At 41.8% G+C, this 13,468-nt stretch overlaps 1 protein-coding gene across 1 annotated transcript in view; it reads right to left on the minus strand.

Annotated features, from left to right (window-relative positions):
- Positions 1-6,786: 6,786 nt before the first annotated feature.
- Positions 6,787-13,468, minus strand: part of ARHGAP8 (Rho GTPase activating protein 8) — a 471,174-nt gene continuing 464,492 nt past the window's right edge. The window contains 1 exon segment of the mRNA XM_030214314.1: positions 6,787-7,097. Coding sequence (XP_030070174.1) covers positions 6,900-7,097 — 198 coding nt within the window. The 3' untranslated portion in view covers positions 6,787-6,899.

A 13,468-nucleotide genomic window follows, 5' to 3' on the forward strand; every position in this document is an offset into this window, starting at 1 on the left:
AAATGAGTGGTTTTGGAAATAAACAGCTAAATAAATCGGACCTATGAGGAGGTAGGCAAGTCAAGAGTAAGGTTGCCCTTGTGAAACGAGTCACCGCTGAAGTCACAACATAGCTTTACTTGAGCCTGCCAGACTTTGAAAAATATTTATAATTCAAATTTTGGTGCTGGGTTTTTTTTCATGCTGTAAGAGTGTTCGCCCCCGCCTTTTCTAAAAAAAAAATTCTTATTTTGGTCAGTTAATTAAGATTTATCATTTATTGTGACCACCAACATGACTATTGCTGATCCTACTGAGTTTTCATATACAGGTGAACAAGAGATGGTGGTGCTTCAAACACTTAAAAGAGGGTCATTCTATAACAGTGCATCTATTCTATGAAGGAAAGTAGGTGCCTATTTTCTTTTATAGGATACTAGCGTAACTGGGTATTTATGTGCAAGACCAAGTCCAAACGACCAGCCCAAAAATGAAAGTAAGAGCGTCAAAACAAGTTTATTGGGACCCAACACGGTCCGTGTTTCGGCAGCAAGTCTTCCTCAGGGGTCGAATAGCTTGAAAACTACAACAGCGATGCAGGGAGCATATGAATGCTAAGAAAGCACAGACAGGATTGCGCTGCATCTGCAAAGTAAACGGTTTTAAAATGAGTCAAATATCCACAGTAGCAACATAAAAATCCTTGATTACAATTTTTCAGCCATTTCAGTTCAAATCTATTGTGTATATACAAGCTTATGTAACGTGGAGGGGCATAATCGAACGGAGACGCCCATCTATAAGGGCAGCCATCTCCAATTACGGCCCTGTTAAGCAGCGTACCTGACTGCATTATCGAAACAAGATGGCTGGCCATCTTTCGTTTTGATAATACAGTCGGGGCCAGCCAAATCTTAACATTTGGGCAACCCTTAGAGATCGCCGGCGTTAGAGATGGCCGCCATTGGTTTTCGCTGATAATGTAAACTAATGGCGGCCATCTCAAACCTGGCCAAATCCAATGCATTTGGTCATGGGAGGAGCCAGCATTTGTAGTGCACTGGTCCCCCTCACATGCCAGGACACCAACCGGGCACCCTAGGGGGCACTGCAGTGGACTTCACGAATTGATCCCAGGTGCATAGCTCCCTTACCTTGGGTGCTGAGCCCCCCAAAACCCACTACCCACAACTGTATAACATTACCATAGCCCTTAAAGGGTAACGGGGGGCATCTAGATGTGGGTACAGTGGGTTTCAGGTGGGTTTTGGAGGGCTCCCATTTACCACCACAAGTGTAACAGGTTGGGAGGGGGGTGGGCCTGGGTCTGCCTGCCTGAAGTGCACTGCAGTACCCACTAAAAACTGCTCCAGAGACCTGCATAGTGCTGTGATGGAGCTGGGTATGACATTTGAGGCTGGGATAGAGGTTGGCAAAAAAATGTGTTTTGATTTTTTTTTTTGGGTAGGAGGGGGTTGGTGACCAATTGGGGGAGTAAGCGGAGGTGATCCTCAATTTCCTCCAGTGGTCATCTGGTCAGTTCGGGCACCTTTTTGAGGCTTGGTCGTGAACAAAAAGGGACCAAGTAAAGCCGGCCAAATGCTCGTCAGGGCCGGCCTTCTTTTTTCCATTATCGGCCGAGGACGGCCATCTCTTAACCACGCCCCCATCCCGCCTTCGGTACACTGCCGACACGCCCCCTTGAACTTTGGCTGGCCCTGCGATGGAAAGCAGTTGAAGCGGGCCAAAATCGGCTTTTGATTATACCGGCCTTAGGAGAAGGCTGGCCATCTCCCGATTTTTGTCGGAAGATGGCCGCCCTTCTCCTTCGAAAATAAGCAGGACAGTAACATAATAGATGACAGCAGATAAATACCTAAATGGTCCATCCGGTCTGCCCATAACAGTCACAATCCTTTTCAATTCAGGATTAAATCATACATATTCTTGTTCCTGATCATTCTTTTACATTTTTGGGACACAGACCTTGGATGTCCGCCCAGCACGGTCTTTACGTTCCCAACAAAGCCCTCTCCAGGACATCCTAATTGGAACAGAGACCATAGAAGTCTGCCAGGTACCGGCCTTAGTTTCTCACATGTATAAAATAAATACAATGTCAAATAGAAATATCAAGACTTCAGGTCTTAGTAGAACACACACAGGGGGAGGGCACTTTCAGAAACCATTGATCCAGATAAGTCTTGAACTGTTGACCCTTAACCAAGATACAAGGACACATGGAGGGGCATTTTCGAAAGAAACGTCTAAATCAGAATTTGGACGTTTTACAAGACGTCTAAATTCCGAACAGGCAAGAAAGTCATTTTTGAAAAAGATGGACATCCATCTTTGTGTTCAAATATACCTTGGATGTCTTTGATTTTCGGCCATTTTCAAAACCAAAGACGTCCAAGTCTAAAACATCCAAATTCAAGCCATTTGGACGTGGGAGGAGCCAACATTTTTAGTACACTGGTCCCCCTGACATGCCAGGACATGCTCCTACAGGGCACTGCAGTGGACTTCATAAACTGCTCCCATGTACACAGCTCCCTTACCTTGTCTGTTGAGCCCCCCCAAAACCTACTATCCCCAACTGTACACCACTACCATAGCCCTTACGGGTGAAGGGGGCACCTATATGTGTGTACAGTGGGTTTCTAGTGGGGTTTGCTGTTTCCTCCACAAATGTAACAGGTGGGGGGGGGGGGGGGGCCTGTCTGAAGTGCCCTGCACCTACTACTGAACTACTCCAGGGACCTGCCTGCGCTGTCATGGACCTGAGTATGACATCTGAGACTGGCATAGAAGCTGGCAAGTAATATTTTTAATCATGTTTTTTGAGGGTGGGAGGGGGTTAGTGACCACTGGGGGAGAAACGGGAGGTAATCCCGATTGCCTCCAGTGGTCATCTGGTCATTTTGGGCACCTTTTTCATAATAAAAACAGGTCTGGGTGAAAATGTCTAAGTTTTAGTCCTGGACGTCTTTGCTTTTTTCCATTATGACTCAAAGACGTCCAAGTCTTAGAACGCCCAAGTCCCGCCTCAACCATGCCTCCGATACACCTCCATGAGATTTGGATATCCTTGTGATCAACTTCTGAGAAAGACGTCCAAAATCGGGTTTCGATTATACCGATTTGGACGTCTCTGTGAGATGGATGTCCAAGTGCAGATTTATGTCACTTTTTGGGCATCCATCTCTTTCGAAAATGAGCCTGATGGACTTCCAGAACATGCATTAGGAGTAAGCATCCCTGGGGGTGTGTTTAGGGTGGGAGAGGAAAATGCTAAAATGTGCATAGTTTGCATGTTCAAATCTATGCATGTCATTTTGCACGGACAAAGTACTTGGAGAAGAAGAAGATTGCAAATGTTCGCAGCAATTTTCAAAGTGAATATATGTACTTACTTTCATTTTGAATATTGTGCAAACACTAAAGGTAAAACATATCCAATTACTTTTCAGCACTGCAAACAGTTTGAAAACCGTTCAAAGGCCAATTTTCAAACTATCTATATTGGGACAAAGACCGCATACATTTTGTGCCCATGACACTGGACTAATTCTCAAGGGAAAAATAAGAAAGTATTTTCTCTTTGGAAATTGCTGTGTGTGTAAATTAGGTATAGTTACTTGCACTGCTTTTTGTGTGAGTAGAATTTTGTTCGAAAAGTACAAATTTAAATTTGAAATTGCAATCTACAGTTTTATTATGTGTCCCCTGGCCTAAACAGAGCAACAGTGTACAGTCTTGTAGCCACATTGAGGATGGCCAATTTTCAGACAACAGTTTGGTAAAATGCTTTCAAAGTTGTGCTTATACACATGAATTCTCAGAGTGAACATTCTTTGAGACAGGAATATGCCATCTTCATCTGCTTGTATATGATTTGAAAGTGTTAGGCACACTCACAGTGCTCTCATGATAAGTTTTGCAGCTTGAAGGCAATTCAAAGTATCTTACAGCATAGCAATCATGCTTAGAGGTCATTGCCTCACAGCAATTTAAACATTTACAGAATAAAAGTATTACCTTTTTAAAATGTTCCACAGTTAGAGGTACATTTATTTGCAAAACCAACCCATACCTCTAGAGTCCATTAGGATGCAACCTGCCATGTTTGTCCCACTCCCAAAAGTTTACCCTGGGAACTATGGCTACATTAAAACACTTCCCCCCCCCCCCCCCCCCCAATATTCAAACTATTTAACTGGTCAGAAACGGCTTCTGGACGGTTAAACGTTTAAGCACCTAACCGCGGATATTCAGTGGGAGAAAACCACTGAATATCCTGGTTAGCAGCTACCCTCTAACCGGCTATATCATGTGACATAGCTGGTTAGGCGTAATATTCAGCGCCCAACAGGCTACGTTGCATGATCAATATAGGCTGCTTAAATAGCAAGCCTATCATTGACCGCTAAAAAGTTAACCAGTTAGCGCTGAACATCGGTATTTATTTATTTGTTACATTTGTATCCCACATTTTCCTGCCTATTTGCAGGTGTGGCTTACATAGTACCAGAGAGGCTTTGAAGTCTCCGGTGAACAAATACAAGGTAATGTTGTGATAGGATAGAATTCATATAGCACTGTCACATTAAGGATTTGTACAATGGAAGAGTTGAGTAATGTCCATTACGTACTTGAGTTTTGTTGTGTAGCAGAGTTCAGGCATTTAGTTGGGTTGGTAGGATATGCCTTATGGAACAGGTTAGTCTTTAGTGATTTCCCGAAGATTTGTCATTTTCAAGGCTTTTGGTAATGCATTCCATAATTGTGTGCTTATGTAGGAGAAACTGGATGTGTAGATTGATTTGTATTTAAGACCTTTGCAGCTTGGGTAGTGAAGATTTAGAAATGTTCGTGTTGATTCAGATAGGTTTCTGGTTGGTAAGTTGATCAGGTCTGTCATGTATCCCGGGGCTTCACCGCAGATGATTTTGTGAACCAGGGTGCAGATTTTGAAAGCAATGCGTTCTTTGATTGGGAGCCAGTGTAGCTTTTCGCGGAGGGGTTTTGCGCTTTCAAATCATGTTTTTCCAAATATAAGCCTAGCTGCCGTGTTTTATGCGGTCTGAAGTTTCTTTAAGGTTTGTTCTTTGCATCCCGCATAGATTCCATTGCAGTAGTCTGCGTGGCTTAGTACCATTGATTGTATCAGGGTGCGAATTGTTTCCCTCGGGAAGAATTGTTTTAAGCGTTTGAGTTTCCACATTGAGTGAAACATTTTCTTTGTTGTGGATGCCACTTGGCTCTCCAGTGTTAGGTTATGGTCCATTGTTATGCCGAGGATTTTTAGACTATCTGAGATAGGAAGGGTGTAGTCTGGTGTGTCAATTCTTGTGGGGTTGTCCACGCTGTGTTGGGATGAGAGGATGAGACAATGTGTTTTTTCTTTATTGATTTTTAGTTGAAATGCATTTGCCCATGAGTCCATGATGTTCAAGCTGAGATTGATCTCATTAGTGATTTCTGTCAGTTTGGTTTTGTAAGGGATGTATATTATGACATCATCTGCGTATATGAAAGGGTTGAGGCCTTGGTTGGAAAAGGTCTTGGCTAGTGGGGTCATCATTAGGTTGAAGAGGTGATAGCGGTGATCCTTGTGGTACTCCAGTCTGCTTTCCACGGTGATGATATGCTGGAGTTTGATTTTACTTGATATGTTCTTGTGGTTAGGAAGCCCTTGGTCCAGCTAAGTATGTTTCCACCAATCCCGAGTTTATCTAGCAGTCTTAGTAGTATATTGTGGTTTACCATGTCGAATGCACTAGACATGTCGAATTGGAGGAGAAGGATTTTTTTCCCTGTTGCTATTTCCTGTTTGAATTTGGATAGGAGGGTGAGTAGTACTGTTTCAGTGTTGTGGAGGGGGCGGAAACCTGTCTGTGATTTGTGTAGTATTGAGAATTTGTTTATATAGTCTGTAAGTTGTTTGGTTACCATGCTTTCCATCAGTTTAACTACCAGTGGGATCGATGCTACTGGACGGTAGTTGGTGATTTCATTTGTTTTTTTCTTGGTATCTTTTGGTATCGGGGTGAGTAGGATATTGCCGGTTTCCTTGGGGAAGAGACCCTGTTGAAGCATGTAATTGAGGTGGGATGTGAGGTCAGGGACGGATTTCAATAGGTAGCTGGGGCAGGTATCTAGTTTGCAGTGAGTGTTGGAGAACCTGTTAATCACTTGGTGACTGTTTCAATGGTAAGGAGGGCAAAGTTTAACCAAGTCCGATCAGCCGGGTATTCTCCAGTGGTTGGGTTCAACTTGTTAATGAAGGTTTCGATGTCGGTGTTGTCCTGAGGTAGAGTGCTGCGTAGTTTTATGATTTTTTCATTGAAATACTTAGCAAGTTTATCTGAAGATGGGATGTCTGCATTTGTTGTAGTGACCAAGCTGGTGTTTAGGAGTTTGTTCACTAGTTGGTATAGTTTCTTTGTGTCATTGTAATCTGTCCCTATTTTAGTTTTGTAGTAAGATCTTTTTGTCTGTCTTATAGCGTATTTGTATTTTCTATGTATATGTTTCCATGTGTTGAGTTTTGGTTTTCCTCCAAGCTCGTTCGAGTTTCCTGGTATGCGTTTTTAGTTTTTTCAGTTCATCGCTGAACCATGGTATCGAGTTGTGCTTGCAGACAGTTAACTTTTTAGCAGCCAAAATAAACCCGGATATTCAATGCTGGTTACTGGATATGGCCCAGCATTGAATATTCAGGTTTAATGCTGGCGCGAACAACAAACTCACTGCCTGCTGCCGGCTGAATATCAGGCCCTTTTTCTTTTATAAAAGGGAAATTTTTAAAAATGCTCTTGGTGAGTCTCTTCCCTTTTTTTTTCCAAAGGAGGTCCTTTAATATGATTGATAATAATTCTGGTTTCTGAAATACTGCCTATGCAGTCTTGCATGGTTTAAGGTGAATCTTCCCAAGTTACTCTTCGACAGCTGAAGATCTGGGGGTAGAACTCTATCATTAGTTCCGTAAACATGTTCACAGGCACCAGGGCATTAAGGGAAGAGGTTCCTTGAGGTGGCCAGACTAAATTTAAACCAAAGATACAGGCTAAATTGGATGCTGTCATTTTGTTCACAATGCTCTCCTGGGATACCTGCAAAAGAATGGAGATTTAACATTGGTGAGAGCAGATGCTATATACAGGACAGATATATATTAAAAGATGAATGATTTTAAGATGGTCAGAATGATATTCAGACTGGTGCCTGATTAACTTGACGCATAAAGCTGTTTTGCTGTTGTTACTTTGGGGTCCTTTTACCAAGCTGCTGTAAAAGAGGGCCTGTGTTAGTGTCAACGCATATTGTTGACACGTGCTGAGGCCCCCTTACCACAGAGGGTAAAAGGTTATCATTTTTTTCACAAAAAGAAATGGCTGTATGGTAAGTGAACTACTTGCTGCATGGCCATTTTCGGGAGGAGCACTTACCACCACACATTGAGGTGGCGGTAAGGGCTCCTGCGCTAACCTGGCAGTAACTGAGCACAGATCTCCCAAGTTACTCATTCCAGGAGACATTTTGGCCACTCCTGGATTTCTGCCAACCTCATCCTGGTGCATTATGGAACCTGCAGCACTGGTTTCAATAGAGACAATCATGGACTACAAATCCCAGACTGCTTTGGGATGCAAGTTTAAAACCAGGACTGGCTATAAAGTCTCCCTCCTGAAATGGGTAACTTGGCAGCTCTGCAGACAGCGATTACCACTGGGTAAGCACCGGTGCTACAAAAAATAGAAAATATTTTTGCAGCTTCAGAAATGGCACGCGCTGGGGGTGGGAACTACTGTCGGGCTCCTGTGGTAGCCCAGTGGTAGTTCCGGGTTGCTGCGTGCCAACCCTCTAGTAAAATGGCCCTTTTATGAGGTTACTTAAAGGCATATTTTCAAAGCAGCATAGCAACCTATGGAACTTTGTAAGTCTAAGTGCTTTGAAAATACGCCTCTTAGTGGACTGAAAACTGTCACTAAACAACTAATTTTTCACTCCCCCAACTCCGGGCCTGGATTGCCCACAAATTAGGCGGTTAGAGGGGATATTCAGAGGAACTCTTCAATCAAGTGCTACTGAATATCACCAGATAGCTCTGCATAAGCGATTGAAAATGGCCAGGAGCCTCTCGGGTGCCTCTCCTGGCCATTTAAATTGCTTTGAATTTCAACCTCTTAGTTAATAATTAAGATCTGCAATTTGTTGCCAGTGGATACGATAAAAACAGCTAGTATAGATGTTTTTAAAAAAGGTTTGGACAAGTTCCTGGAGGAAAAGTCCATAAAATACTAATATGTTAGACTTGGGGAGTTGTTTTCTGTGACATACCAGCTCACTTCTGCCCCCAAGAATAAGGAGATCTTTTATGAGGTCTTTGCTTATTTTTTTCAGGCTAAAGTGGAATATTTGGTGCAAGGATTACAGGTGGATGGATCAGTTTCAGGAATGAGATCTAGTGATTGCTAGAGGTTGGTAGACTGCATGGGAATTCACTTGGCATAGTGAATGGTCATCTTTTTCCTTGATTGACCTAGCAAATATACATGTATTCTCAGAGATATTAGGACAACTACACAACTGTTTGATCCCTGTCCTTTTTCTTTAACCTGCTGGTGGAGCCTTTATTGCAGGACCTCATGTGCTAGAATGTAAATGTTTCATCACAGGAGGAAGTTTTTCACCAGCACTGAAGGATACCGTGATCCATCTTATCCTTAACAAACCTGCTTCTGATCCTGGTAAGGTGAAAAGTTATAGACCTATCTCCAACACACCTTTTTGTAGACAGGAAACAATAGGAAAGGTGTGTGTCTGTACCCTTGGGCAATCAAACTGAGGGTGAAGATGCTGGAAAGCTTTTGTTTTTTTAGTTTAGCTGTATAATACCAATTTGTAAATCTGTTGCAACTGCTTGTATAACAAAATTAATCACCTGTACCAGGTGTTTCCGAGGGAAGCGAGATTAATATCCACACTGATGGGGTTTTGTCATCTTATGGAGCCTTGCACAGAAACCAGTCTCCAGCAACTTCTCAAAGCCTTTGAGAGAAGGGCACCACGCATGCATGTGCCTTCCCACCACCACTGCAGTGCAAAACCAAGACAGCTTAATACTATAGCCAACAGAATACAACTCCTAGGGGAGATGGGCCAGGCAGTATGGATATTCATTCTGCTGTCCTCAGTAAACACCTGGTACAGGTAACTAGAGGACAAGCAGGTTGAAACATCCACACTGATGGGAATCACTAGTTACCAAGCTTTCTGAAATAAAAAGGGAACAATGAAGACTGCAACAAGCAAGGTGTAACATAGAACTATTACACAGCATTTTTCCCATTAATTTTTATATTTATTTACTTATTTTACTTAGCCTGGAACAGAAACAAAAAGGGCCTGGGGTGAAATTGGATTCTAAATCATGAATAAATCTGACAGATTGTCTGGCCAAATCAGATATCATCTCAGGAGTCCTGTTCTAGGAAGTAGTGAGATATGAATGTGTAGACTAATGACCACATTGCAGCTCTGCAAAGTTCCTCTATAGAGGCTGATCTCATGTGTGCTACCAGTGCAGTCATGGTTCTAACACTATAAGCCATGACATGAACCTCCAGAGTCAGCTCAGCTTGGGTGTAAGTGAAGGAGATGCAGTCTGCTAGCCAACTGGATAGTATGTGTAGTTCTCTGGCTGTTAAGTTTTTTTTTTTTTTTTTTAATTTCAAAATAACTTACAAACATTACATCTTCTTACAGAAAATCAGAGCATATTTAACATTCAAGGAAACAATTACAATTAGTCTCTCCTTTATAGATAAGAAAGAACTAAAAAAAAAAGAAAAAAATTAACTCTTTCTTAGACCATCTAATCAAACTTAATGGGGGCGTTAGGAAAATTTGGTGGTAAATATTTCTTAAAAAGGAACAAAAAAATGAAACAAAGATGGCCTGGATTTAATATCCACCTAATTAAACCTTAATCCAGGTTTCTTACTATTCAGAAACTATCTGGTGACTTTTTTAATTTCCAAAAATTCTTTCAGTTGCTCAGGTTCAAAGAAGATATATTTTTTATCTAAATACTTTACTAAGCATTTACAAGGATAAGAAAGAGTAAATCTGGCTCCTAATAAACGAGTCTCTTCTCTAAGGGTCAAGAAAGCCTTTCGTCTATCCTGTGTAGTCTTCACCACATCTGGATATATCCAAACTCTATCTCCAAAGAAAGTTTTTGTAGAGTTTTTAAAGAATAATTTCAAAATTGAATTTAGGTCTTGCTCCAAGACCATCGAAACCAGCAATGTTTTCCATTCACAAACTGCCACTTCTGATTGTTCAAGAAATTCAGTTAAATTTTGCAAATCTTTAACATCCTTCTTCTTCTCCGCATTCTTTGAATCAGGTAAATAGTATATTTTACCAACCGGAGGAATTAAATCAGGAGAATATTGAAGGATTTCAACTAAATATTTCTTGAATATTGCCATCGAGTTCAATTCTGAAGATCTGGGAAAATTCAAAAGGCGTAAATTCAGCACCTACTATAATTTTCAAACTGTTCGATTTTTCGGTGTTTCAGTTAGGGCTCCGGCAGAAGGGTTTCCTATACCGCCATCTTGACACGCTCCCAAAAACAGCTGTTAAGTTTCTACCTCTAGATAAAGTTTCAGTTTGGGAAAAGGGTTGTACACTATGGAAACTAGTTAATAATGCTTGCTTCTCTCTCTTTTTTTATTATTATTTTTTTTTTATTTCCCTAAGACTGAACTAGGTCCTGCTGTGCCTGCTAGAGGCTATCTGTTAATGCTGTGGTACAAAGTGCAAGTTTTAAAACTATGGAGAAAAGAGTATAGAGACTAGTTGATAAAGTTTGCTTTTTTTTTTTTAATTCTGCCTATCAATAACCTACAATTCCTCCTATAAACCCCAATTTTTAAGTTCCCAAAGCACAGAGCAAAATAATGTTCTCTTACCAGAGAAATGTCCTCTTCTCTCAGAACTTCTAGGGAACCTTTCAGAAAATGTGGATACCATCTGCGTAGCAGAATGGTGTGCAAGTATGGTTTTGTATGACAGTGAAAAGAAGGGCAAGAAAGAGATTGAAGAGAGCCAGGGAGAGAATGGAGTGCTTTCCGCCACTACTCAATTACTGGATCCAGAAACAACTCCCAACTTTCTGGTATTGGAGAAAAGTTCCATGCCTTGATGCACCGAGCCAGGGATAGCCGGCCGCACGCCGGCCGGCGAGGAGAGCCGCATGCCTCAGGACCGGAGCGCGGACAGAAGGGGACCAGCTCTCTCCCGTAGCGCACCGCACATTTGTGGGAAACCCGGTGCTAAATCATTCGTAGACGACCTGATTCTGGGTCAGGGTTTCGTATGTAGCAGAGCAGCTACCTCGCTGCGATCTATTGAAAGTCATCCCTTGAGCTAAGCTTCTATATATATATAAACATACATCCAGCATAGTATTATTTATTTATTTATCTACATGGAGTGGGATTGGGCTAATTCCTTCACTAAAGTATCTCCTATATGATATTTTTCTGGTGTTGTACTTTTTGAATTTTTTCCAGAAGTTTTGTTGGAAATTACTACTTTACTATATTTGATGCTATAGGAGTCATATGGAGCTTGTTACCACCAGAAAGCCAGAAGAGATATTTGTCAATTTGGGAGCCATATCTTCAAGCAATTTCTCCTAAAGAACACAACCAAGTGTTGAATGGGTTTCAGAATACAGCTAAGTCAATAACTTAAAATTGAATCGTGCTCGGGGGGGGGGGGGGGTCATAAGAGTCAAGACCTCAAGCCCCCATATTGGCTGTTTGTAATCTGCTATATCCAGTGGTGTGCTGGTAAATTTTTAACAACAGGCTCTCTCTCCGGGCATAGCCAGCCCAGCAATTTTTTTTGGGGGGGGGCAACACACTTCTCTCCCCACTCCCCCCTGCAGGCACGCTAGGCATTCATTTGCTGGCAGGGATGCTGAGCCCTGCAAACTAATAAATGGACTGCCACTGCTCCCCACTGCTTGTTTCTGGCTCTATGCAGTATGCCAGGACTTTTTGCGTATTCTCAGAGCATGCACAAGAAGTCCCGGCATATTGCTCTGAGCAGGAAACAAGCAGCGGGGAGTAGCAGAAGTCTATTTATTTGGGTGGCGGTGTAATGGTATCAGTTTATTATATTTTGCTGGATTATATATACACCAATATATTTGTGCAGTTTTTACACTGCAGCAGAGAAAATAGTTTCATTTCAAGCCCCTTTCTCCCCATTCCTTTTTCTGAGAACTTCTGAGAGCAGGGATAGTTAATTACAAACACTTAACAAACACAAAAGAGCTTCCTCTGCCCTCCCACCTAACAAAAGATTGACTAAGGTGGGCACCTGAATAATTCAGAGGAAGCATAAACAGGACATTTGCTTGTCAAAGGTATACCTGCCCCTCCCATCAGCTTCCAGACATGTGCAGAAAGGAAGGACTGGTAATGTGTATCTGCCCCAGAGACTGAACAGGACATCAAAAGACCATTTGCCAGACAGCAAGTCTCGTGATGTCATAAGACATGAGACCAGGACTCAGGGGTCGTGTGCAGACATGAGACCAAGATACCACAATGCTTTGCAAATGCTCAGGGGTCGTGTGCAAAAAAACCAGGAAGCCAGCAAAGATCCACATGGCATATCCTCCTGCAGCTTGCAAGGTATAAAAGCAAAAGCTGTTTCCCCAAGATTCAGATTCTCTTCAGCTGCAAGCAACTCAGATCCATTCACTGCAGAAGCCTTCCTGTCCTAACCATGTGCTCATCAATCAGCTGGACCACAGCATGCTTGTAACAAGGACTTGTAAGTTAACCTACCTGCTACTTTGTTCTATTTTATGCACTGATTACCTGTAAAGATCTCTTAAAACCTACCTCTCGTGTGCAATTGTATATTAAATCAACCTTTTTGAAGCTAAATACGGTCTCTTTGTGTTCTGATACTTAATTTATTTAATTTATTGCAATTATCACCTTTGGTGATTGGTGGAGAAATTAATATCCTAAAACTTATAAATACAGCATCTGCTCTTAAATTATAAACAGTAGCGAGTGCTCTCGAGCTCTTTCCTCAAAATAAATCATTTCTTGTAACAGCGGGACTTGGCAAAAACAAAAAACTGTATATTATGTAAAAAATAATTCTTCAAACCCAGCTTTTTTGCTTTAGTTTTTCTGGGTTTGATCCCTCAGGTTTAGAATGATATTTATTATATCTACATAAGGGAAGCTTTCAAATAAAATTAAAAAGCTGTCCAATAAGTAAAACAAAAAAAATCTTTTGTCCTCCACCTTTTGAGGCACTGCCTATCCAACTAAAACAGCTTTAGACTTGTTACAGATGGACCAACAATAAAAAAACGACAACAGATTTGCTTGGTTTGTTTTAAGTGTACTGGATGACGGCTGCACGGGGGGGGGGG

This window comes from Microcaecilia unicolor, chromosome 9 (assembly GCF_901765095.1).
Source record: "Microcaecilia unicolor chromosome 9, aMicUni1.1, whole genome shotgun sequence".
Taxonomy (NCBI): Eukaryota; Metazoa; Chordata; class Amphibia; order Gymnophiona; family Siphonopidae; genus Microcaecilia; species Microcaecilia unicolor.